Source organism: Limanda limanda, chromosome 3 (genome assembly GCF_963576545.1).
Source record: "Limanda limanda chromosome 3, fLimLim1.1, whole genome shotgun sequence".
Classification (NCBI taxonomy): domain Eukaryota; kingdom Metazoa; phylum Chordata; class Actinopteri; order Pleuronectiformes; family Pleuronectidae; genus Limanda; species Limanda limanda.
The window spans coordinates 7340052-7364520 of NC_083638.1; the positions used below are offsets into that span (position 1 = coordinate 7340052).

The 24469-nt window shown below is 42.6% G+C and overlaps 1 protein-coding gene and 1 long non-coding RNA gene across 3 annotated transcripts; both read left to right on the forward strand.

Moving 5' to 3' along the window:
• The first annotated feature begins 12509 nt into the window (after positions 1-12509).
• On the forward strand, positions 12510-15633 carry chst1 (carbohydrate (keratan sulfate Gal-6) sulfotransferase 1). Its single transcript, XM_061068852.1, has 2 exons — positions 12510-12568; positions 14302-15633. Exon 2 carries the CDS (start codon positions 14348-14350, stop codon positions 15620-15622), a length of 1275 nt encoding a protein of 424 aa, XP_060924835.1. The 5' UTR covers positions 12510-12568; positions 14302-14347; the 3' UTR covers positions 15623-15633.
• A 6867-nt stretch (positions 15634-22500) lies between these two features.
• LOC132998685 (uncharacterized) lies at positions 22501-24098 on the forward strand. 2 transcript variants are annotated; one of them, XR_009677999.1, is made up of 3 exons: positions 22501-22885; positions 22964-23024; positions 23701-24098. It is a non-coding gene; the product is annotated as an uncharacterized LOC132998685 (long non-coding RNA). The 2 variants fall into 2 exon arrangements; XR_009677998.1 differs by having other exon boundaries at positions 22504-22885; positions 23704-24098.
• Positions 24099-24469: the final 371 nt, after the last annotated feature.

Genomic DNA, 24469 nt, shown 5'->3' on the forward strand with positions numbered 1-24469 from the left:
TTTACTAAAGTAAAGTGACATATTTAAAGCCTTGTGGAGGAGCTTCACCTTTAAATACACAGTAGCAGAAGCTAGATTAGCCGATATGTTGGTTTATTGATGTCCCGATTCTGACTTAGAATCGCTAATTTCGAGTCTGCTACGGATGAAAGTTTAATATTTATTTCTATTTTAGAATATGTGATAACAAGCTACCATTCATACCACTGATATTTGATTGTACTCGTTATGTATATATTAATTGTAGCTTATTAAGGTAAAGCAGTGTGTCAAATCTACAGAGGACTGGAAACTCATGCTGGGATATCAACCCGATTACAGCCCAACCCAGAAGATAAATATCTATTAACAAAGACCACACAAACTATTTACTTTATTGTCTAGTTTGTCATAGTGGATGAAAACCAACATCTGAACTCAGACGCTTAAAAACAACACAACGTTGACCAGTGGGACCAGTAGGACCTGAAAGTGCTCTACTGAACAAATATAAAGATGTTGTTGTGGCTGTTGCAAAATGAAATCTCTCTCTCTTCTCTCTTCTCTCCTCTCTTTGCCACCCACCTCCTCTCTTCACCATTCTTCTCCGCTCGTCCCAACTGGTTGAGGCAGATGGCCGCCCACACTGGTTCTGTTTCTCTCCCCAGTTGCCAAAGTGCTGCTCATTGTGGGAACTGTTGAGTTTCTCCACAAACGTAAGGTCTTGACCCTATTATGTTATGATTTGGCTCTTTAATTGGACTGAACAGAATATCTTTTGGACACAGAAAGTTGTCAACTTTTGTGTGACCCCCTTTGTAACCTTGTTTAGATAAGTGCTACACAAATAAAAGTATTATAATTCAGACGCGACAGCAACAGTCTGCTGACTATAAAGTTCAATAAGCAAGTGCTTGGTGGTTTATATGAAAAAGAAAAAAGTGTATTTTTTATCATAAGCCAAAATACTTTGGTGGGTACAGCTTCGTACAATCCTTCTTTTATTTCACCATCCAACGGATTCATGGGGCCGACACTCAAACACAACCTCCTTTTATCTCTGACGCAGCCCAAACACACATGGATTATTCATGTGAAGAGACGCCCGAGGATTTCTTTTCAGCGTTAAAGTGACACTGAATGAAGAGGACAAGAAAACATAAAGACCCTATAGGCTGCAGCTTGTGGACGGGAGCTCCCTGCACACGTAAATGATATACCCCTCATCCCCCTGTACATCCTTGCATATATGCCGCTGAATGGATTTTCCAGAGGGAGGAGGGGTTAAGGACATCGAATGGGGACAGGGGGGATTTGGGAGCTTTACAGAAAGAGGTTGTTGGGTGAAGGGGGAACTTGCTGCGGGCAAAGATTGGGTGAAAAGCTGTTTGCGTCTTGGGTTTACGTCTCTGTACAGTCCCTCCTTCCTCTCAACCCCTCCCCGACCTCCTTTCTTTTCATCCTGGTCCCAGCTTTTCAATAAAAAGCTTTTTCTTTCCCTTTTTGTTTTGTTGGAGGGGTTAAGCACAAAGGAACACAAAGGAGCACCAAGCGTCTGGCAGCGATTGGACACCTGAATTGTGGCCCTCAACCCCGGCTGGAGCTGATAGAAATCGCTTTTCTTTGGCTTCACCCGACCTCTGTTTAGACTCCTGCTCATTCCATCCTGAAGGTGACCGACAGGAAACCCAGTCAGAGGTGGAAATCACAATCTCCTGGATCGGGAGTGAAGTTGTGTGTGTGTGTGTGCGTTTTAAGGAGATGAAGAATGTCTTCAGCGGAAGCATTAGTTGAATCAGGGAAAGAGGAAATGAGCAATACAGACGCGATCTGAAGTTGTCCTTGAAAAAAGGTAATTTACAGTATATATATAAATATACATGCCTCCAACCTGCATAGAGACCTAGTTCTATGCCTTTCAATAACATGTGAACTCTTCAGTCTACACACATTAGCTCATGTCTTACACAATCCCTGTTGCATCGTCTCTTGACAGTATACTTTCCGCCTCCAGGAACGTCACAGGGACATCTAAGAAGGCTCAGAGTGTCTGTCCTATCTATGCAGCTCCTTGGGATAACCTTGGTCGCTATGGTAACTGTTGATGATAATGGTGCACATCCAGAGACACAGATAAGTGGTGCACTTTGCTAACCCCTCTCTGACCTTGTCTTGTGTGCAGTCCTTTTACCGAGTAAGAGAAGCTTGCTCAATAAGACACAGAACAGAATCATTGAGAAAGAAAATAAAAGAAAATAGATTCAAGCAGAAATGGAAATAACATTACAAGACTTATGCTGTGTTTATGAACGGTCATTTCTTGGATTTATATTTCTTTGACGTATCAAGCTACTGCTTTCCGTGCAGAGCTTTAGCACCTGAAGCTCGTTATAATGTTCAGTCTCCTCCATGTTTATCTCCTCGTCGTCACCATTCCTCCCTCTGAGGTTTCGAATGAGCCGGGCCATGAATGTGTGTTTCAGATTTTGTACTGAGACACACACAGGATTCCTCTGGGACTTTAAGGGGCCATAATGACCTGTCTTGACCTGTTACAGTCTGAAACCAGATCACGTTCAGGACAATCTGACCAGCTCATTGCCATTAAATTGGCTCTTTCAAGCTTTCAGGGTGTGTCCGAGGCACTGAATCCTCAGGATGACGACAGAAGAGAGTAAGAGCATTGAGAGAGATTCCAGAGATTTAGTAAGAAGTAAGAAACAGAGAGTATGGGGTGTTAAATTCTTGGGCAGCTGCAGCAATCACATCAACCTGCTGATTACAGTTATGTGCAGTGTTCAGTCTGGAACAGAGCGCTGCTGCCCTGCTTCCTTCTCCGAGGAGCCCATGAGGATATTCAAATGCAGATTTTTGGCATTGATTACCATGGCAACAAACACAAAATTTGGGTCAACCCCCTGACAATAGCAGGAGATGATCCTGCCAACAATTGTTTTCATCCCTGTTGACAACTGTTTTGAAAGCGATAGGCTTTGCATGTGTTTTAACAGACGTGTAACATACACAGTGTATATATATATATATATATGGATCCTGCATAGAGAGACTTCATCTGGGAGAAAAATACTGCAGTTTGTGAACATTTGGGAGCAACGTATGCATAATAAATTACTTCTCCGTGCAATGCAACTGTGAGGCGCCTCCACTTATTGTAGATGTGCTGTTCAGTACAATTTCCTCTACACTCATTTCAGAAACATGTACTTTAACTGCACTTTAGAGGGACCATCACAAAACCAGATGTGTCATTGTTGTTTGGGTTTTAAACCCTTATTTGCTCAGATGACATATTTCTTTTTTGCATGAAAACATCTTATGTCATCCCAACTTCCCCGACCACGCTGGCTTTTTCTCTGATCTCATTTAATTTGCTGAGAGTCGAGCTCGAAAAAAAAAAAAAATATGCTGATTGAAAGCATCTCTCATGATAATGCACATCTGCCCGTCGCCAACCTGCTGCCAGGCACCCGGATTCCAGTCCACTGCATCAGGCAGGTCAATAAGAACAGAGTCCTTTAATTTCTCTTATCTCCATAATTACACATAATCTCCTAGTCTGTCAGTATGGCAGATAGAAAATAAGGGTTTGGTTGGTTCCCTGCAGGGACGGAATGATTAAACTGGGAGGTTTTTCATTCCCTTTTAGTTCTTTCAGATAAGGCACAGTTCTTTAATCGAGCATTGGGGGATGTCTGTCACACATAAATGAGGCATCCCACGAGCCCATTACACGCCAGTCAGAGGAGCAGAACCATTCATAGAGGGGCCGTGCCTCCATGACACCACATAACTCGCGCCTGCTGCCAGGGCTGAGAATGCAAACACTTTTAAAAAATGATTTTCAGAAAAGTTTAACATGTGTCATTCGTAGTTTGAGGATTGGAAGCTTTCCATGGCACAGGGTGTTGAGTCTCAAAACAGCTCCTGTGTGTGTGTGTGTGTGTGTGTGTGTGTGTGTGTGTGTGTGTGTGTGTGTGTGTGTGTGTGTGTGTGTGTGTGTGTGTGTGTGTGTGTGTGTGTGTGTGTGTGTGTTTGTGCGTGTGTGTGTGTGTGTCTATGAGCTACAGCCCCACTCATAGATAACAAGATTCATATATAGATAAACTCAAACGCACACCCGTTACTGTTCTACTCCCAGTATCCGTAGGCAGCCTCTAGAATAAACAATAACATCATGTTTACCAACATGATTAATCATAAAGTCACCATCCATTAAAAAAGGTTTAATTTGCAGCTACAAAATGAAAATTTGTTTATTTTCTTACTTAAAGATTCCTTATTGTGTGACTTTACTGAACAGAGGATATGAGTGGTAATTAGAAGATGTTTCTTAAAAGTGTAACTGTCGGAGAACACAAATAGAATTATAATTAATGACGTGAACAGCCGTCGGTCACAGCGATTTCTGTTTAAAGCTCCCAAACATTAATTGATATCTTCCAATGCCTCTGGTGATAACAGACCAAGAAAGTCTATGAAGGAGGAAAACTGATTAACTTTGTTTCTTGTTTTGTTTGTTTCTTCGTCAAAATTAATGTGTGAAGCTGGAGGGAGCCGGGGAGGGATTCGCTCAAATTGGCTCTAAGATTTGAATCAGAGTGGAGCAGCTTTCTAAAGTCTGACAAAAGTTTAAATTAACAACATCTATAGAGCTCAATTATTACCTCTATTGTTTCTCCAGCACACAAACAGAAATGTTAAGGTGACAGGTTGTGGGTTTGCAGCAGAAATGTCATAGTGAGGTTTTCACTCTTTGAATGGACCGACTGTTGTTGATCATTTAATAATTTAAAAGTTAGGTACGAAGCAGCCTACTAGCTCCGTAGTGAAAATAGAAGCTGACTCCATTCAGAGACTGCATCCTTTGTCCCAGTCCGTCCCATTTTTAAGACTCTTCTTCAAATGTGTCTTTCCATTCCTGAGAAACCAACGCTCCAATCGGTGGATCCTTCCCAGGATACATTGCGTTTCAGTGACAAACCATCAGTCAAAGAGGTAATGTTGCCGGGGAGTGACAAAACAGACAGTGATCAACCAAACAGCTGATTGTACGGAACACCGAGCGGCATTCAAACTTTCTCGTCATGTCCAACTTCAGCTCTGTTGCTAGGCACCAGCAGTAAGGGGTTGGACAAGCTGAGGACGCCAATCACAGAAATCCTCTCTAAACCTGACGGCCTCATTACACACAAGTAAAGTCACTTCCTGCTGATATTCAAAAAGCTATATTCGGTATTAGTTAAGGTGTTTTTAATGGTTTGGTTTTGTATATTTGTGTATTGTCGCCAGATTACTGTGAGCCTAAGCCAGCACTTGAAGTTTATTTTGAAGGTTTCCCTGTTTGCCAAGTTTACCGTCCGCTCCACCTGCTTCATCAAACCAGCCAATCCGGTGAAACAGCTGCAGTCCAGCAGCCGGCCAGCCGCTCAGCGCTCAGCGCACCAGATGATTAAGGGCACAGGATGAGGATAAAGATGTGACTGACTCATCTGTAAACCTCATTAATCTGCTTTTGGCAGCGGAGTTTGTATTGCATTAGCATTATTATGGTGTGATTCAGCTGGTTACAGGAGGTGGGGGGGTGGTTCTGTATCTGTAGCAGCGGCGGTGCAGGATGGACTGAGGCTAATGGAGACTTAACTACAGTAATTCCAACTTTAGGGTTGGCTTTAATGCCTGGCAGTGTGGGACTGTAGATATCTGAATGCAGGAAGTGAGCTGTGATGAAAACAGGCAGGATTTGTGAATTCCATAAAGAAGTTCTTGGCAAACGCGGACGCTGCTTTTAAAAACAGTTGGGATGCAGAAGTTGTTTGTGTGTCGAGAAACCGGTTGAAGCATCATTTTGACTTTCATTCTATTCTCTCATTTGATGCTGCATTGAGCATTCTCCTGGTAGATCAACTTCCTCTCTTTTAAAATTACCTTATTTACCCTTTAATGCCTTAGAGTTAGTCAATGTGTGGATATTTGCAGGGTTGGCTGGTCGCTGATGTCCGATAGATTCTTGTTAATGTTTCAGTAGATTGTCCCACGTCTAGGATGGTAATTCTGCTGAAGTACTTTCCCGATAATAGGAAGAGGAAAGGCTCCATATCCGACTGTCACATACAATCACATACTAGAGCTAATCCTGTAATTCTTTTCCTAAACAAATGCACCCCCTCCCTTCACTGGTCCTTGAGAAGCTCCGCCCACAAACTTCATACACCTGCATTGGGAAGCCGGACCACCAAGTTGGAATTAAGCAGAAACAGAGCAACGTTTTTATCTCTTTTAACTCTTTGGGGTCTCTCTGATTTCTAAACGTCTCACCGATGTTCACGCTGGTCTTCGCCCTTTCGTTGTTTTGCTACACAGAACCTTCAGCCAGCGGATTGTGACGAGGCAGAATATGAGTCCGCTCAATGTGCCTGATTGTTTTCATCAAGATCGAAAAATTATTCCCTGGGAAATTGGTAAAAGTGTCAAAAAACCCAGTGTAAAAAAATTATTCCTGCATCATGTTCCACCCTCGCAAGTATTTTGGAAATCTTTTCAAAAGTGTTGGATCCTACTGACAAAAAAAGACAAAATAACTTTCATGAGTGAAAACATGACCTCCCTGGGGAATGAAATAAAATATGTTTTTACTTATGTTGATACATTTGAATTTAAATCCGAAGCAAGTTCTTACAAAGTGAATTTGTGAACATATTGTAGTCCCCTCACACACACACACAGTAAACACACAGTAAATACATACACAAAAATACACACCTGATCACATGAAGCTCTTTCTTTTTTTCTTTTTTTTTTGAAAGCTAAATCATATTAACAATTTGGGATAATAACTGAAAAAAGTATTATTTACAACCGGTGATGAAAAAACTAAAATGAAATGGATAATGATTTAATCTACAGGGAGTGAGAAGAAGTAGAAATGTATTTAATCTCAGCTCTTCTCCATAAATCATTCATTATTAATTATAAGAAATCAATTTTGACCCTTTACAAAAACATGAACATGATCAATCAAACTGTTAAAGCGATTAACGGCATTAATTGGCTTGAGAGATCATCACTGAAGCAACTGACCTGACTTTAAATAGAAAGAAAACTGGCTTTAAATAGAAAGAGTTATTTATAATTTTCTGAGAAACATAAACAGGCGTTATTTCTTGACACAACCATCATATCTCATAAATATAATTTATTTTGCCTCCTGTGACTCACGTCCGACTGTGTGCGGTTGGTGAGTGTGTGTGTGTGTGAGTGTGTGCGGACAACGTCGTTTTGTTATTTTTCTGCCAAGGCTATGAAGTCGTTAATCATATCCGGGGAGGCCCATACATATGGATGGGTGCAGAGATGGGATATATATGCTGTCTGTTTGATTAAGGAGATCTCCGACTCAAGGAGCCCGAGCAGCAGAATGACAGCCGACGCTCGGGGGGCTTACACTGTGAAGCTCGTCCTCAGGGACCAGCGTCTGGTTGGGATTTGGAGACGCTGCTGCTGAGCAACTGACGAGATTGGGAGATTTTTCGGGTCACTTATATATATATATATTCAGTGTAGGCAATGCAGATCAGGCAGCTCTTTTATTCACCAAGCGGTCGCCCAAAAAACCTGTTTTCCTCATGAGTGAATAAAATGTACCAGGCCTCAGCGCAGCTCTCTGGGAAATGAATGTAATTGCACAGTTGGCACTTAGAGATTTAATTCTACTCGATTCAAACTAAGAAAAGAGAAAAAAACTCCTCATACCCACTCACATGCTGCAATTAAAACATTTTGTCCTGGTTTCTAAAACATACAGTAATTGCGGCGTCCTAATCACAAAACAGCTATTTAATTTGGTAATTTAGTGGAAGTTTAATTGGAAACCGCAATTACAAACACACACACACACACACACACACACACAAAAACTAATTTTAATTAACTGTGAAACAGCACATGGTGACGCTGGATAGAATGAGTGAAAGTAACAAACATTATCAATTAGTCAAGCACCCAGAGGCCATAATGAGAACCCGTCAGCACATCAGCTAATGATGATCCCGGCTTTTAGAATGAATTACACCTCATTATCTCGTCCTTTCCCGTCTGTGACGTCGTTGTATGTTTTTAATGTTGAACGTGGAGTTGAGAAAAGTTGAGAATGGAGACAAAAAATGATTTGGCACGGTGGTGCAGTGGTTTGGACTGGCACCACAGGGGGAAGAAGGTTCCTGGTCCGAGACCGGCTCCGAAAGAAAGCTGTTCTCCTGCTCTTCTTGAAAGTGTCCATGCACACTGAGGTCATTAGTACGACCCAAATGCTGTTTTAAAGACAAATTTGTCCGTCTAGACACTGTGGACATGTTGATCAGGTTTAAAGACCTAGACGTCAGTAAAAACTAGAGTTTATCTCAAATAACCATCAGCAAACTTTTTAAACGTGAAGAATTCTGAACAGAGTTCGATTCAGGAAGCCGGGGATCATGGGTAATATCCACCATTTAGTTGTGTACAGGAAGCCAAACAGAATTGTCAACATCCACCTGGTACCCTGTCGACTGTTCAGACATTAATATCATCGCTGAGAAGTTCACACACTCACTGTTTCATTTGAACTGTTCCTCCATGTTGTGTTTTTTAAGAAAAATCGCTTGTTAACGTTTCTCATTTACTTTCTCCTGCTGCACTTAAAATGTCACCACAAAAAAAGAACATTCAGCCATTGGTGTTTTCATTGTAAGAGATTAATGCCTGCAAATTTAAGTGGAAGAAGAGTATACGGTGAAAAACTGGTTTTATATTTGTAAGAAAAATTTCTTTTTATATACAGATTCCTCATCCTTTGAAATGCTCTGTGTTCTTCTTATATTGTGAAGAAGAAGAGTCGAGTCCCTTGAAGTCCTTGAGTTGAGAGTTGTGAATAAAGAAACCAAAAAAAGCACAGAATCTCAGCTGTCTTCATGTGTATACTGGCATAAAGAGGATGGAGAGAAGAACAAAGCCGGCTACACACACACACACACACACACACACACACACACACACACACACACACACACACACACACACTTGGCCTGGCATGTTATGAATCTATTACAAATCCTTTTATAGCGTGGTCAAGAAGAATACTCTTGCGTGATGATGCACTGAAAGGCTATCGCGCCGCAGCAGATGCGCCGCTGCAGCGTGGGAGTTTCCCCCCCGATGAGGCTTCCACAAGCTGGATCCATGGACATCTCCGCCCGGGGGGAATCGGGTCTGTATGGCTGCTGCTGCTGAGGCTGCACCGGCCCCCCTGCGGCTCCAAAATTAACTCATCCAAGAGCCTTTCATCGGCAAGGTTAAGACAATAGCCAACTTTACAGAGCATCCAGGAGAGGGCAAATAAATGTGACTGTAAACATGCTCATGTAGAGAGGATTCTAAGTTCTACTGGGGCAGAGAGCTGCTGAGTTCAAGCTCTACTAGGGAACAGTATGCACTGGTTGTCCAGGTGATAGTCTGTGACGTTATCAGAGAGAAGAAGAAGTCAGTTGTAGAGAAAAGTGTAAAAGTCTAAATCCAAGTGTTGTCCTTTTTAAGTCACTTTACACTTCTGCTCCTCACTTCAGAGGGAAACATTTTGTATATAAATCCACCTTAAGGTGTCAGTCACCATGTGTTTCTTTGTGGATTAAGGTTTTACACACAAAATATTATAATCTTTAAAAAAACATGTTGCACTGGTGTTGATAAAATTATCCAACACTTGGCTTTACACATTTCTGCTTCTTGTGTAACTGGGATCAAAATGCTGGATACGTGTTAAAGGGACTCTTACCTTTGTTGCATTTGAGAATTACAGCACATTCAAATCATCCCGCCTTCCTCCAATGCCCCACCCCCTCGTTCCCATCCGCGGTGTTTTTTTGAAGAAACTTTATTTACACTTACAACCTACTGCCTCCGCGCACGCACATGAGTTTTTGTTTACCAAAGCAATGGATTCGGTAAGTTATATACATTTACATTCACATGCCTTGATGACGCGGGCCCGAATGCGCCACAAGAAGCAGACGGAAAACCTGCATGTCCATGCAGCAAACAGACAGGTCTGTCGGCCAATAAGGTCCTTCGGTCCGAAGAATTTTATTGGTTGAAGTTTTCACTAAATATTATGAGAGTGAAATAATTGTTTGTTTTTACTCCTGGTGGGTCTGTCTTGCATTTTAGAGTGTCATTACCTTATTAATACCAATTTAACCTTATCCAAAAAAAGTGTAAAAATGCAACAAAGGTAAGAGTCCCTTTAATGTATCTATAATATTAATAGTTATCAACTAATGTTATTAGAAGCAATTCTTTAAGTATCTTTACATTTGTTTTGTGAAACCATGTATCGATACAATTTGGGGAATTTTATATATTTTCACTTTTTGTCTAATGTTTGATTTAACTTAACAAACAACAATTTCAATCCAAAAATTCCAAATCACTTCATTTTTGGTTTTCTCAGTACAGAATATATGTTGTCAGTACTTTTACTTGTTGTTTTCATAATCATATTTATGCAATTTTATATAATATAATACTGTAATATGTATTGAGCTACTTCAATGTATTTGGGGGAAACATTTCATTAATTTTAGATTCCACTAGCATCACAGTGGCTCCTTCAAAATAAGGTTATAAGATTGATTGTATGGTTTTAACAGCCTCTGCTCCTTTTCATTGACATTGCACAGTTATATTAATTTAATGTTTAAGTTATTGTCCTGATGGTTTAAACGTTGGTGAGTTATGAGCATCCCTCTAATCACCAGTGTTTATTAATTGGCCCATGCACCTTCCTGAAGCCCGGCTCAGTTAGATACTTGACATTTTCCAGGCATAAAACCTGAACTTGGAAAGGTTCAGATTGGATTCACAGAGGCAGATATCTCCGCTCGCCAGAGTCCAGATCCTCAGTATCTCCGGTAGAATCTCCCTGCCGCCATCACTGTGCCACTTCCGATGTTCTTCACCACCTCCGTGACCTCTGCCAGCTAGAAAGAAGGAGGAGCTGATACCCCCTGCTCCTCCATCAGGAAATCCTGTCTGCTGGATTCACAAACTCCTCAGAGCACCAACACCTCCTCACAGAGTGAAATATTTCAAATAAGAGGATTTCCACACAATTATCCAGCAATTTCATGGTCGATTCTAATAAAGCTGTACGTTTATCTCATAACACTTATAGAAAATGGCTCCAGAGTAAATCAGTTTGCACATGATGACATGGTTAAGACGTGATTCCTCCACTGAGCAGGTAATATTCCTGTGTGTTGGCTGGTTTGTATGATTGTCCGGAGGATGAGATAAAACCATGAAACAGATTTGCATGAAACGTGGTGTGAAGGACCAAAAAAATAACCCACAGCATTTTAAGGAATCCAGGAGAATTACTCTTTCACAAAATATGCAAGATTGGGCATTTTTGTAAAATAATTCATGGATCTTCAATTTAAACAATAAAACAAATTTGAGTTTAATATGCGTGTGTGAACTTTGGTGCAGCTTGATTGGGTTTAAAGGGCCTGATGGACCATGGCAGAGGTTCAGGCTCAATCAGTGCCACGTCCGTGCTGCCTCTTCTCAGGCAGCTTGTTCCTTGCACCCTCACATCCTGATCATTATCGACCCGCCATCGTCTGTATCCCTACCTGGGATGCAGGAGGGCCGGACACGGAGCTTTGCACGATCACACTGCCCGAGGCGCCATGTTGATGTTGCAGCTTCACCTTTACGCCAGAGGAGAAACCAAACCAAAACAGGAATAAGTCCCTCAAACCCCACGGATAACATGGAAGGATGAGTGAGCTGTAAAAAAAAAAAAGCTGCAGGGACGTTTGAAGACGTTTGAATTGGATTAAGCTGCAACACTCTTCACCCCTGAGACTCCAGAAGTATCTCTAACCCCCCCAGCCCTCCCCCTCTCTCTCTCCTCCCTCCATCGGCATCGTGCTGAGTAGATGATGAGTGAATTTTCATTTTTTTTGGTGAACTATCCCTTTAACTTTAGGGGCTAGGGAATGCATTATGCCAATGAGTGTGTGTGTGTGTGTGTGTGTGTGTGTGTGTGTGTGTGTGTGTGTGTGTGTGTGTGTGTGTGTGTGTGTGTGTGTGTGTGTGTGTGCGTGCATGAGAGAGAGGGGGAGAGAGAGAGAGAGAGAGAGAGAGGGGCAGGTGGGTAGGGGGAGGGGTCTGGGCTGGTCCAGACACTCGCTCCTCTTGTCCCTCACACACTCGCAGCCTCCGCTCCATCAGTCGAGGGGGGGAAGCTGCCGGTCGCTGTTCCCCGGATCAGCCTCTCTCATCCCGGCTGCAGAGCATCAACACCACCGCTCCTCCTTCTCCTCCTCCTCCTCCCTCCGGTTCTCCTGGAGCTCCGCAACAATCCAGAGCAACTTCAACCCGGCTCCCCGCTGCTGATACCCGGGGAAACGAACACAGCTCGGACCGTTTTATTCCCTTCTCGGAGAATTAGGAGCTGGAGTGCACGGTTGTATTTGATCTGTTTCATAGACGAGCTTCGCGTCATGAGGATTCTACAACTTCCAACAAGGTATAACGGGAACAAGTCCGATTTTCGTGTTTCCGTTATTTTTGATTTGTTTTCTTGAGAGGATTTTCTGCAGCTTTATTTTATGCGTTGCTGTTTTTGGACACTTGCAGCTGGTGATCGGGATGCGTTGGTGCTATTTGTTCCATGTTGTGTTATCGCAGCTCTGGTTTCGGGTTTTGTCTGCATCGCACTGTTTCCTCTCTGCAGCACGAGTCTGCTTTCAGTCAGAATATCTGCGAGGATGGAAAGCAGTGATGCTCCGTGAGAGAATCGAGTCGTGGTTGTGTTGCTGCCACACACACAAGCAGGATTTTATGTTGGTCAGAGTATCAAGTAAAACAAAAAACACATCAACAGACTGAGCTCCTCCATCACACACGAGATGATCTGCAGACACACTATAGCTCTTCTGCAGGAATTAGTTCATTTAAAACGTATTCTCATTTCTCATTCCCCACATTGTTTTCACTTAATGTCTCTTTCGTGGACCTTACAAGTCTAATGCACGTCTGAAGTGATGAGGTTGTATCCCCCCCCTCCACACACACACACACACATACACACCATCAGACCCCTGTGTTTAATCCTGCAGAATTATCATTTTAAAATCCTCATTCAGATGTCATTTCTCAGTGATTATCCGTCTTTGACCTGCAGCCTCGTGTATCCTTGATGTGACATTGCTATCGACATTGCTTCAAATTACTGTTTACCTTCCTGTGCTGTTGTGGAAGCTCCTTTTAGTTTTCCTGATGAACAAGTGAAAACAGAGATTCACCAATCAGGCCCGAGCAGGGTCTCTGAATTAGATGCAGACGTGATGGAGCAGACGGAGAGTGAAAGTGAATATGGGCTGTGCTGCAGTATAGTGGACTTGGTGTCTGTAGTAATCGTTGTATGGTAACTTTTGGTGCATTTTGAACTCTAAAAGTTGCATATCTATAACCACATTTGTTTTATTATCAGGTCAAAGCCAGTTAAAAGCACTGGTGTCTTGTCGTCTTTAGATTCCATGTACAGCCTGTTCTGTGCTTCCCTCGCTGCTTGTGACCTCTTGTCGTTATGCATTTTAATTTTAACAGATTAGGGCCGTGGCACTGAAGGAGGAACAGGAGATGAATTGATTGAATCGCACAGTGCTGTCTCCTGGCCACAGTCATGTACATTAATAACTGCTCTTCTCCTTTTCTGATAAAATAACATTAAAACCTCGAGAACCACAGAGAATGATAACACAGCCTTTTGGCCCCGGATGTGTAAATGACATATTGGCTGCATGGTGCTTACGATCAGTCCACTGACGTCTTATGAGAAGATAATGAAACCAACTACGATTGTGTTGTGATTTCCTTCTGTGTCTGGTTGTAGTGTCTAATAATCAATCGTCAGTTAAAGGGATAGTTCACAGAAAAATTTAAATGCACTCATTTTCTACTCATCGCTACACCGATGGAGAAGGTGGGTGAAGTGAGTCTACAAAACACTTTTGGAGTTTCAGGGATAAGCAGTGTTGCATCCAAATCCAACACAACTGAAATTACTGGCGTAATGTGTGAATTTTCATTTTTCTGTGGACTATCCCATTAGAGGCAGTAAGTGATCCACACTGTTATATTTTCTCGTTGTAGCAGCTTGCAGAGAAAATATCTACAAGACCCCAAGAGTGATGTAACAACCAGTAAAACTGATTTCTGAGAATGAAAACATGAACCTGTCTCTCTCTCTCCTCACAGGGAGGACCTGTCAACCACCGCTGTGTCTAAATGAAGAGCTTCAGCCATGCACTGTTCCGTGAAGGCAGTGATTTTGCTGGCTCTGACCACCATCGCCATCCAGTACACGGCCATCCGGACCCTCACCTCCATGCCTTTCCAGCTCTGCCCGCTGCCCAGCCCCCAGAACTGCGGCCAGGACACGGAGCCTCCCTCTGAGCGGGCGGCGGCCGGAGGCTGCGATGAATTCCCTTACTCGTCCATCAATGCCACGCGTAAAAAAACACACATCCTGATCCTGGCCACCACTCGCAGCGGCTCGTCCTTCGTGGGCCAGCTGATCAACCAGCACCAGGACGTGTTCTACCTGTTCGAGCCTCTTTACCACGTCCAGAACACGCTGCTGCCGCGTCTGTCCACCAGCCGCTTCGCCACAGAGCGCCGTCTGATGCTGGGCGCCAGTCGAGACCTCCTGCGTAGCATTTGTGTTTGCGATCTTTATTTCCTGGAGAGCTATATCAAACCGACGCCCACCAACCACACCACGGACAAACTGTTCCGCCGCGGCGTTAGCCGAGCGTTGTGCCAGCAACCCGTGTGTGATGCCTTTGGTCCTGCTGACGTGAATGTGGAGGAAGGGGACTGCATCAAGAAGTGTCCGATTCTGAACATGACCTTAGCGACGGAGGCGTGCCGCGAGAAAAGGAACGTGGCTCTCAAAATTGTTCGGGTGCCCGAAGTTGAAGATCTACGAGCTTTGGTGGAGGACCCGCGGCTGAACATCAAAGTCATTCAACTCGTCAGAGACCCGCGAGGAATCCTGTCGTCGCGGATTGAGACTTTCAGGGATGCGTATCGTCTGTGGCGGATCTGGAGGGCCACGGGGAGACGGCCCTACAATCTGGACATGAGCACGTTCACTGTCCTCTGTGAAGACTTTCTCAATTCGGTTTCCACTGGTCTCAGCCATCCCCATTGGCTCAAAGGGAAGTACATGTTGGTTCGCTATGAAGATCTGGCGAGAAGCCCACTGGTCAAGACGAGGGAGATCTATGACTTTCTGGGGCTGTCGATGGATAAAAACGTGAGAGACTGGATACAGGCGAACACTCAGGGCACCAACGAGCCCTCCACGAAACACAAGTTTGGCACAATGAGGGATTCAGCGGCGAACGCGGAGAGCTGGCGTTTGAAACTGTCGTACGACATGGTGGAGTACACGCAGACCGTGTGTCAGAAGGTGCTCCACCAGCTGGGATACAAAGCTGTGAGGTCAGCGGAGGAGCTGAAGAACATGTCGCTTTCACTGGTGCAGGACAAAATGTTTGTACCTGTTTTGTAACGAAGATAGCTCTCTATTGATTATTTTTGATATATTTATAATTGTTGCCTTATGATTTCCCTAGTTAGTTTGTTTCCTTTTTCCGTTGTTTTTGTTTCTTCAAATTTGCACTAAACTTTAAAAGATATCGAATGCACCGAGGGAATAGTGGTGGGAATTGGCAAAAATGTGACGATTCAATAGTATTGCGATATTTGGGCCACGATTCAATAGTATTGTGATTCTGCGATATATTGCGATACTGCAAGTATTGCGGTTCGATTCTGCGATATATTGCGAATTATTCAAAGGCATTACAAAAAATGAGGAAAAAAAGACTTCTCAACTCACTTCAAATGTCACATTTAATTCTGTGAACAACATTGTCTTCTACACATTAACTGAAGTGCAAAAACTTTATCCTTGAACATTCAGGACACAGGACCTTTGTAATTATTTTCTGAATAGGAGACCTCTCACATGAACACTGAGCTCAATCATATAAATAAGAGTAACCTAGAGCTTCAATCAAATTGAGACCTGCAAGGTCATGACCCAAAATGTTAAATTCATTTGGGAATATTGGCATTTTTGTTCAGAAAAAGGAGTTAGTCAACCTGCTCAGATGTTAGAGTGCTCCTCTGGGCCGTTACTATATCTCCTGCAGTGGAGAACATCCTTTCCGCACACACACTAGGTATCTTTTAAACCCTGAAACTCTCCTCGTCATGCTTTGCCAGCCAGGGGCTGTTACATATATAATTGTAAATAAATATTTTTTTTTAAATATTGCAATACTTTGTGCTACAGTATCGATATAATCGCGGGCGCAAAATATCGCGATACTGAACAGAATCGATTTTTTCCCCCACCACTACGAGGGAACCACGGACCGTTCCCCCAGCGTTACAGAACAGCACACTTAAAAACACAAAGCTAGTTTACAAATGTCTTATTTCGTTCTTTTTCTTTCATCTCTGGAACCAAGATGAGACACTGTCCTCGTTCATTCCCTGTTTGCAAGCTGTTTGTGTGGACATATTTTATACCTGTGATGGAGAAAGTGGACTGTACGAGCCCAACTGTGCAATAAATGGTGAATGTTGCAGTCAACCTTTACTGCCGTGGCACTTCTCTCCATGTGGGGAACAGGCGAGACGCTTCTGACAGATGCCGCGCTCGCAAAGGATAATTGCAGACAATTAATAAGCTCTCAAGTTAAAGGGACAGGATCCCAGCGGAGGTCACCAGTGTGTCATCGGAGGATACACAACCATCTGCGGTAGACAAACACACACTAATTAGGGGTGATGCTTAAATCGTTACTGCCGGTGTTCGGGGGATTATTCATATTTTTTTCCAGGAGGAACACAGCAGAGAGGAAAGATGTAGGAGAGATCCGGAAGAAGAGCTGCATTTATTCCATGTCTGCCTTGTCTGTCTTTGTGGGTTCAACATGTTTACATCACTGGTAGAAAGACATCTGGTGAAACAGCAGCAGATTTCCTCACTTTTTATGTCGACTGATAGAATAAAAGGTATAAAAGCGGGAAAAAACACCCCACATTAAAAGAAATGACGTGTTCTTTCTCTCCCAGGTAAAACAAGGCCGCCCTTCCGACAGTTCATGTTAGATTTATCTTCCACATGAACGATTCATAACTGAGGGAGATATGTCTTTGTAGAACAGGTTGCACTGCGGATTCCCTTTTTTTCCATTTTTTTTGCTCCTACTGTACAGCACAACCACATATATTTCCACACTGATTACAGATGAAGAGCATTAGTTTAATGAGTGGACATAATCTGGAACAAATCCTCTGATGGTGGTAGAAGCGGTCGGCAGCTTTCAACCAGGCGATGTTAAAGGGCAGAAGCTTTAGGCTGAAAACACAGAACAAGTCACTGAAGTAATATGTGGTTCTACAATTTTTAAAAAATGATCTTGAATCAAAGTTTACATTTGTTTTAAGTAACTTTTGGTTTCCAAAACCCTGTTCACATGAAATATCTGAACTCAAGCACAAATAAATCTAACTGTCATGATGAGTTGTTGCATAAATTATAAGCGGTTTGTTTATCGGTGGACTTTTGGACCAGTATTGATTTGATTGGCACAAAGTAAAGAATGTATATAAAGTTCATCATGTGTTCCGACCCCAAAGGATGCAACCAGTGTTCAGGTAAACATTCCCAGAAAAGGTTTATCTAATCTTCTCACCGGTTAGTTTGCAGTAAACATCGATCATCTGATGCTTTGTAGTTCATTTGCAAACTGTTCTATTCTGTAGCTGCTTAAACTGAACGTGAGTTTGCATCACGTGGCACAGACGCCGTCAAGAACGTGCACAGAAACGCAGCTGCAGCCATAAACTGCAGAGTTTCCCTGTGTGATGTCGGGTAAACGCCCTGAATTCAGTATGAGGAGCGAGTTGCATTTAGGATCTGAGTCGTGTGTCACAGACGGAGACGAGGCAGGATTTTAAAGTTGGTAATTAGTTGGCCTCACTAAGCTTTATTACAACCTAATCAAAGACATAATTACCCTTCCGAAACAATAGCAATAGTGTGATGTTGTGCTTGATGTTCAGGTCGCATCACGTATATTCTTTGTGAGACATTAATAAGGGTAAACATTTTCAGGTCCTACTTGATCTCTTCACCATGTGAGATCCAGAATTGTTCGATCTGGAAACAAGCGAGTCGAGTGCAAACGTCCACCAAGGCCAAACAATAATCCTGGATCCATCCCTGATCCGGATCCTCACCACGTCTCCTCCTTCCACCAAGTTTTGTAATAATCCGTCTCTACCTTTAGTGTAATCCTGCATAAAAACAAGCTCATAAAGAGTCTTTTAACATCCTGACCTTAAACCGTGCAACTATACTCATTTTAAATTCCAGTGGTGTCAGTTCCTTCTACTCTTGTTGTCTTTACACTTTTGCTTCCACAAACCTTTTTTTGCCGACTTTGAATTTCTCAACACCTCAGTGTGCAGTGGAACAAAACAGGGGATTGACGTCCACTTGTTTACCCATAAGATATAAAGTGTATGAAAGGAGCACCACACGCCCCGGCTCATCAGTATTGGTGACTGGATGTCCATTGAGATGCAGAGCACAAACCTTTGATCCTCCTCTGTGCCGAGGCTGGAGGCAAACTCTCTCCTCCTCTCTCCCTCGCTCTCCCCTTCCGCGCTGCCTTCTCCATCATCCACCTCTCTCTCTCTCTCTCGCTCCCTCTCTCTCTCTCCTTTTACACAGATCCCAGGGGATTGTTCCTTTGCTTCAGTGCTCACTCTCTGTTTTTCACTTTACCTCTGAATCTTCCGGATGTGCTCGGCACACTGTTAATTTTGAAAACTGAAATCCGCTGCATAGCCGAAGCTTGTGTGTACACGCTCGTGGTTTCCATGACGAGCCAGGTTGCTTCTTGACGAGCTTCACGCCTCTGTTTGTCTTTTGCTATGTTTGGCTCATCACTCGCTGGTTTGTTGCTTCGTATCCATGGAGACGTGGCCCCAAAGTATAGGTCGTCATCAGGAGATGGAAAGAAAACAGCTGATTGGAGATTACACTTGAGTCGAGCCTGATTCCGAAAGTTCCACATTTCTCATAGGAGATCGTACCCTCTCACCAAAGTTGATGCGGATAAAGTCCAGAGAATTGGGTCTAGGTCTTTACCTGCATTTTGCTTTTCACACATTCACAACAAAGCAGGAAGTTTTCTCCACAGACACAGGAAGCAGTGAGATCATGTGATTTTCTTTACAACACACAGGCACCGGCGTCGGCTCTTATTGCCACAAACTCTCATTCGTCGGTGTCTTCTACGTGTGTGACTCCAGAGATATTTGGTTTATTGTTTTATTTATTGCATCTGTTGCTTGTTAGAAGAATCCCTGCTGTGCTCCCACATCGGTTTTTCTGCTGCCTGTACCTCTGGGGGGTCACGCAGAGGATGTCCTCAGATAATCCGGAGGCTCTCACCCAGACAGTTGCGCCTCCTCTGGAGAAAGTGCAGAAGTTCAGGGTGAGGAGTGCGAATGAAAGAGGAAACATTCTCCCTCTTCCAAGTCAGTGAAACATCATTTTGAATCTGCAATTTTAGGGTAAAAAAACAGTTGCATGCTGTTGCTTTGAACTCAACTTGGCACCTTGCGTCCACCGCTGGACAGTTTACAATTTTTACACGTCCTCCACATGCCTGACCCCTGACCCCTGTGCACGGCCTGCTCCCCATGTGTGAGTGTCTCCCTGTGTCTCCGGGCCCCTGGGCTTGTTTATTGTGTCCCAGGGCCGAACATATGGTTCACAAGCCCCTGGAAGAAAGTACAGCTAATCCCTCTCTCACCATGTCTCCCTCTCTCCCTCTCTCCCGTTTTCTCTTCTTATCCCCTCATAATGTGACCTTAATATCCTGACCCCATGTGACTGCATGCAGAGCTGCAAGATATTTGCTCCTTTGTGCCCAATGTTTACTGAGCCGAGCTGACAGAACACGTCCCGGCAGCTAAAACGACTTGTTAGTGAGCGAAGGCTTCAGAAGGAGAAGGGATCGTCCTCGCAGAAAAACTTGGAACTTTGCACGTCATGCTTTTAGTCCTTGTTTGTGTGAGTAAATCTGCTCATGCCACTGTTTCTGCTCAGCTCAGTGGGATATCATCGAGTTAGCTCACTGAACTGAGCAAATCCGCTGAATTATGCCACTTAAACATGTCAACAGTGTCCCGGCGTGCGGTTTCCCGTGTGTCCCTGCGAGCGTGTGTTGCTTCGACCTCCGGACGTGTCCCCCTGGCGGAGGACTCTCCACTCCTGCATCCCAGCAGCCTTGATTAAATCCGTCAGGTGGCGCTCAGGTGACTGCTGATATGTTCTCTGGCAACAGGAGCCGTGAGGACGAGTGGAAATCATCATTCCGTTTCCGACTTCTCCACACACGTTGTCAAAGTTGTTATTTGAATGCTGCAAAAATGTGTGTGTGTGTGTGTGTGTGTGTGTGTGTGTGTGTGTGTGTGTGTGTGTGTGTGTGTGTGTGTGTGTGTGTGTGTGCGTGCGTGTGTGTGTGTGTGTGTCAGGGCTGGCAGGAATGTGCCAGCAGCGATACGAGCAGTTTAATTGAAGCTGTCAGCAGGTCAGCACCAGAGAGGCGTAGCAACCAGGTCATTACGTAGTCAGAGATCCAGAGCACCGTGATAGGTTTAATGGGCAGAGAGAATTTTTTAAAAACTTAAAATTTATTCTTCGTAATATCCCTCTGAGTAATAGAATGTTATGGGTGGGTTGAATCCAAATCATCTTTGTACAGGAACTCGTTTCAAGTCTTTAGTTGACATCTGTCATCGGCCGAACACGTTCAATGTTGCGTGAAGCGTGATCCTGAAACGTTTAACAGCCCGAAACGATATGGAACTCATTTCAGATTAAACTATTTCTCACACGCAACCTTTTAACATATTAAAACATTAAATCTTCTGTTCTAAACTTATTTTTTAAATTAGATGGGCAAACTGGAAATGGGAATCTGGCTGTTGAAGGCAACTTGCAGCCACAGGTCACTCTCTCCTGCTCTCACAGCCACACACACATATGGCAAGCCGATTGAGCATTTATTCAAAATCCTTGATATCAAATTTCAGTCCCCTCCACTAGTTCGGTCTTTGTCTGCACTAGTTGGACGTTTGGTCGCACTAGTTCAGCCTCTTACTGAACAAGTTGAAAAAAAAATCTAACTAGTCACTCTTTTTCAGCAACTAGTGGCACTTTTGGTCAACTAGTTACAACAGAAACCTTACTAGTAACACTGTGCGCTGCACTAGTAGAGCCAAAGTCTCCACTAGGGGGCTTTTTGCTGTACTAGTGGCCCTCTGGACCGAACTAGTAAGGCTGAAAGTGTTACTAGCTAACAAGTGAGCTGCAAAAGCTCTGACATGTAAGCTAGTCAAACATGGATTCAGCTCACTTGTTAACTAGTGGCCTCCAATTTGCTGCAGTAGTTAACTAGTGGGAGCCCAAATGCACACTTGCAAACTAGTGCAGCCAAAATCTTCACTAGTTAACAAGTTAACACCTTTTTTGCACCTTGCTAGCTAACTAGTGAGGTGCAAAATGTTTACTAGTAAGCTAGTGGGCTTGAAATGTGCAGTAGTTTGCTAGTTGCAGTGTTTTTTGACTGTACGAGCTAACTAGTGAGGCTGTAAGGGCTTACTAGTATGCAAGTGGCAGCCAAAATGCCTACTAGCTCACTTGTTACACTCCTGGACACACATGCAAATGAGGGGATTAAAATCGAAGCTTCCTATTGGCTCTCCAGCAAGAGCTCCACCCAGCAGAAATGTAACCCTATAAAGCCTGATGAGGTTTCACTGCTGTGAGCGGCCAGCTCCTTGGTTACTATCCAAACAGAATAAAGCACGTACATGTGTGTGTGCGTCAGATTCATTACTTTTTTTGAACAACAATGAAACAAAGGTGAAAATGTTTTAGCACTTATTCTTATTTTGAACAGATTCCTAATAGATGTACAGAAAAGTCAAATCTCAGCTCTAGATGAACATTATTAACAGCTTAATCAAAATATCCAATAAATCGTGGTACTTTACAGAAAACACTTCAAGTCATAATCTATATTCAATCTAATAAGTGACAGGGATTTCAGTCCGTGAATCCAATAGTTTTCCCTCCTGCCTCTTTGAAAATCCCACATCAGTAAAGTCCATTTCAATTATATTCTGCTGGCATTACAGGCGCCTGTACTGCCTGCAGAATATAATTGAAACGGATACAAAAAAATTATCTGAAGGTGCAGAAATTATCCAAATACAGGAATATTCCATTGTAGGCCCACTGAAGGTATAATGCTATTATATTAAGAACAACTAATCTGATTTTATTTGGAGGTCAGTGTATGTTGATCTGCTGCAGTATTTGCTATCGCCAGTAGATGGCAGAGTAGATTTTCTTTACTACTTTTCAATTGAAAACTTGTATTATACAAATGAATAAGGAAATGACTAAACTAGTGATAATAAAATACTGTGTTCATAGGAATTACACATCTGTTAACATCCAGAACGCTATTTCATATATCTTAGGATGTCAACCATTAACTGTATCATAAAACATGAGCACACATGAGCACTGCTTCCATTTTTAACCTAAGGAGTAGTATAACCCCCCACCAAAAGGGGGCGCACTATGCGTTTTAGCAAATGGAACCCCCCACGAACAAGAAGCCCTTTTCTCCTAGGATTTCTTCATGATACCTGAAGGTCCCGGATTTCGGTATGAGATAACATTAAACACTCGAAATATTAACATAGTCTACCTGTTATTATACTAATAAGGTTATTTTTCAACTAGACGTCCAACTTGAGAGTGTCAACGGAAGTGATTCCATAGTTATCTGCTACTGAAAACTCAGGTGAGTGAGGACACAAGTAGTCACTGCTAGTCACGATTAGCATCATGCTAGCGAACTATTAGCATCATGCTAGCGAACGTGGGCAAGAACTAATACTGCTGTTAAGATGCTATTTGAAAGATTACCTCTTTAAAACCAATCGGAGTAATAATATAGTGATTATTAATGTTACAACGAACTTTAGGCAGCCTGTTAAAATAGTATGCCACTAAGTGTTTAAGGTTCAGCCACGCAGCTTATGTTAAATAGCAAATAGATATGGTTTAATATGCAAGTGCACTGCAGGTGCATATAATTTGAAAAGCCAATTCATATGTGAATGAAGTTCAAGTTATACTGTGAACTATTGTCATGTTTAGTTTCAAGTATAGTGACATGATATTGTAATGATGTTATCATATAACATATTAATGAAAAAGGATAAGCCCTTTGTTTAGTGATGTGCAATACTTTATTGTTTTGATTTGTATATTATTATTCAGTGAAGCACAAGTTGTAATGTTATACTAGTGGTAACTGTGATGTTGTTTTATCATCTCAAGGTAATCTGAGTGCACCCAGGTAATGGTTACACATAAAGACAAGAAGTGAATGAGATCTCATGTTAGAAGTAGAATAAGAGAACAGACACTGATTATTCTGCACTGTGTGTTGATTGTTTTTTTATTTACACTAGAAGAACCTGAATCTGAATGATGAGATGGCGCACTTACCCCAGATCGTGGATACGGTGTGGCCAACCGTGTAATCCAGATCGAACCTGATTCGTGTATCGAGAAGACATCATACCCCAGTCCTGCCCGTCACGTAGACGGGTAGTACTGAGTATAGAGACCTAAAGACCCGGACCAGAACGGAACCATTGAATCCTCAAGCACACACACTATTCAAGGACTGTACGGACGATATCCAGGGAACTGTACATATACACACTGACAGGACTGAATTATTTACAAGATTTATATAATATTTACTGTTTCTATTTTGTGCTGTTTAATACTGTTTTATACTTTATATTGTGATTGTTCGGTGACTGTTTGTGAAACAATAAACTGGTCATTTGTTAAACTTGTTCTTTGAAATAAGCCTACCTCTCCTTCGAACCTAGGAAGATATTTAGTACTTTTTCTAACACTAGCCCAGACAAGTGCTACACATGGAATGCAAGCTCTGTCAGAATTTGAAAATGACAAATGAAAGGTTATTAATCAGCTGTCACGCTTCCTAAACAAGCTTTCTTATCTCTTACACATTTTATTGTTCTTATGTGTTTCTACGTTTCATTTCTATCTTTTGCTTGTGTTATTTGTGTTAGTATACCTGCTCTTGCTACTTGCTGCCTCTTTCGTTAATTATAAATTGTATTGCTTCGTTTTATCTTGCACTATTTGCTTTGTTTTAATAAGTTTTTTTATTTTTAGTTGTTTCTTCACTTTATTGTAAAA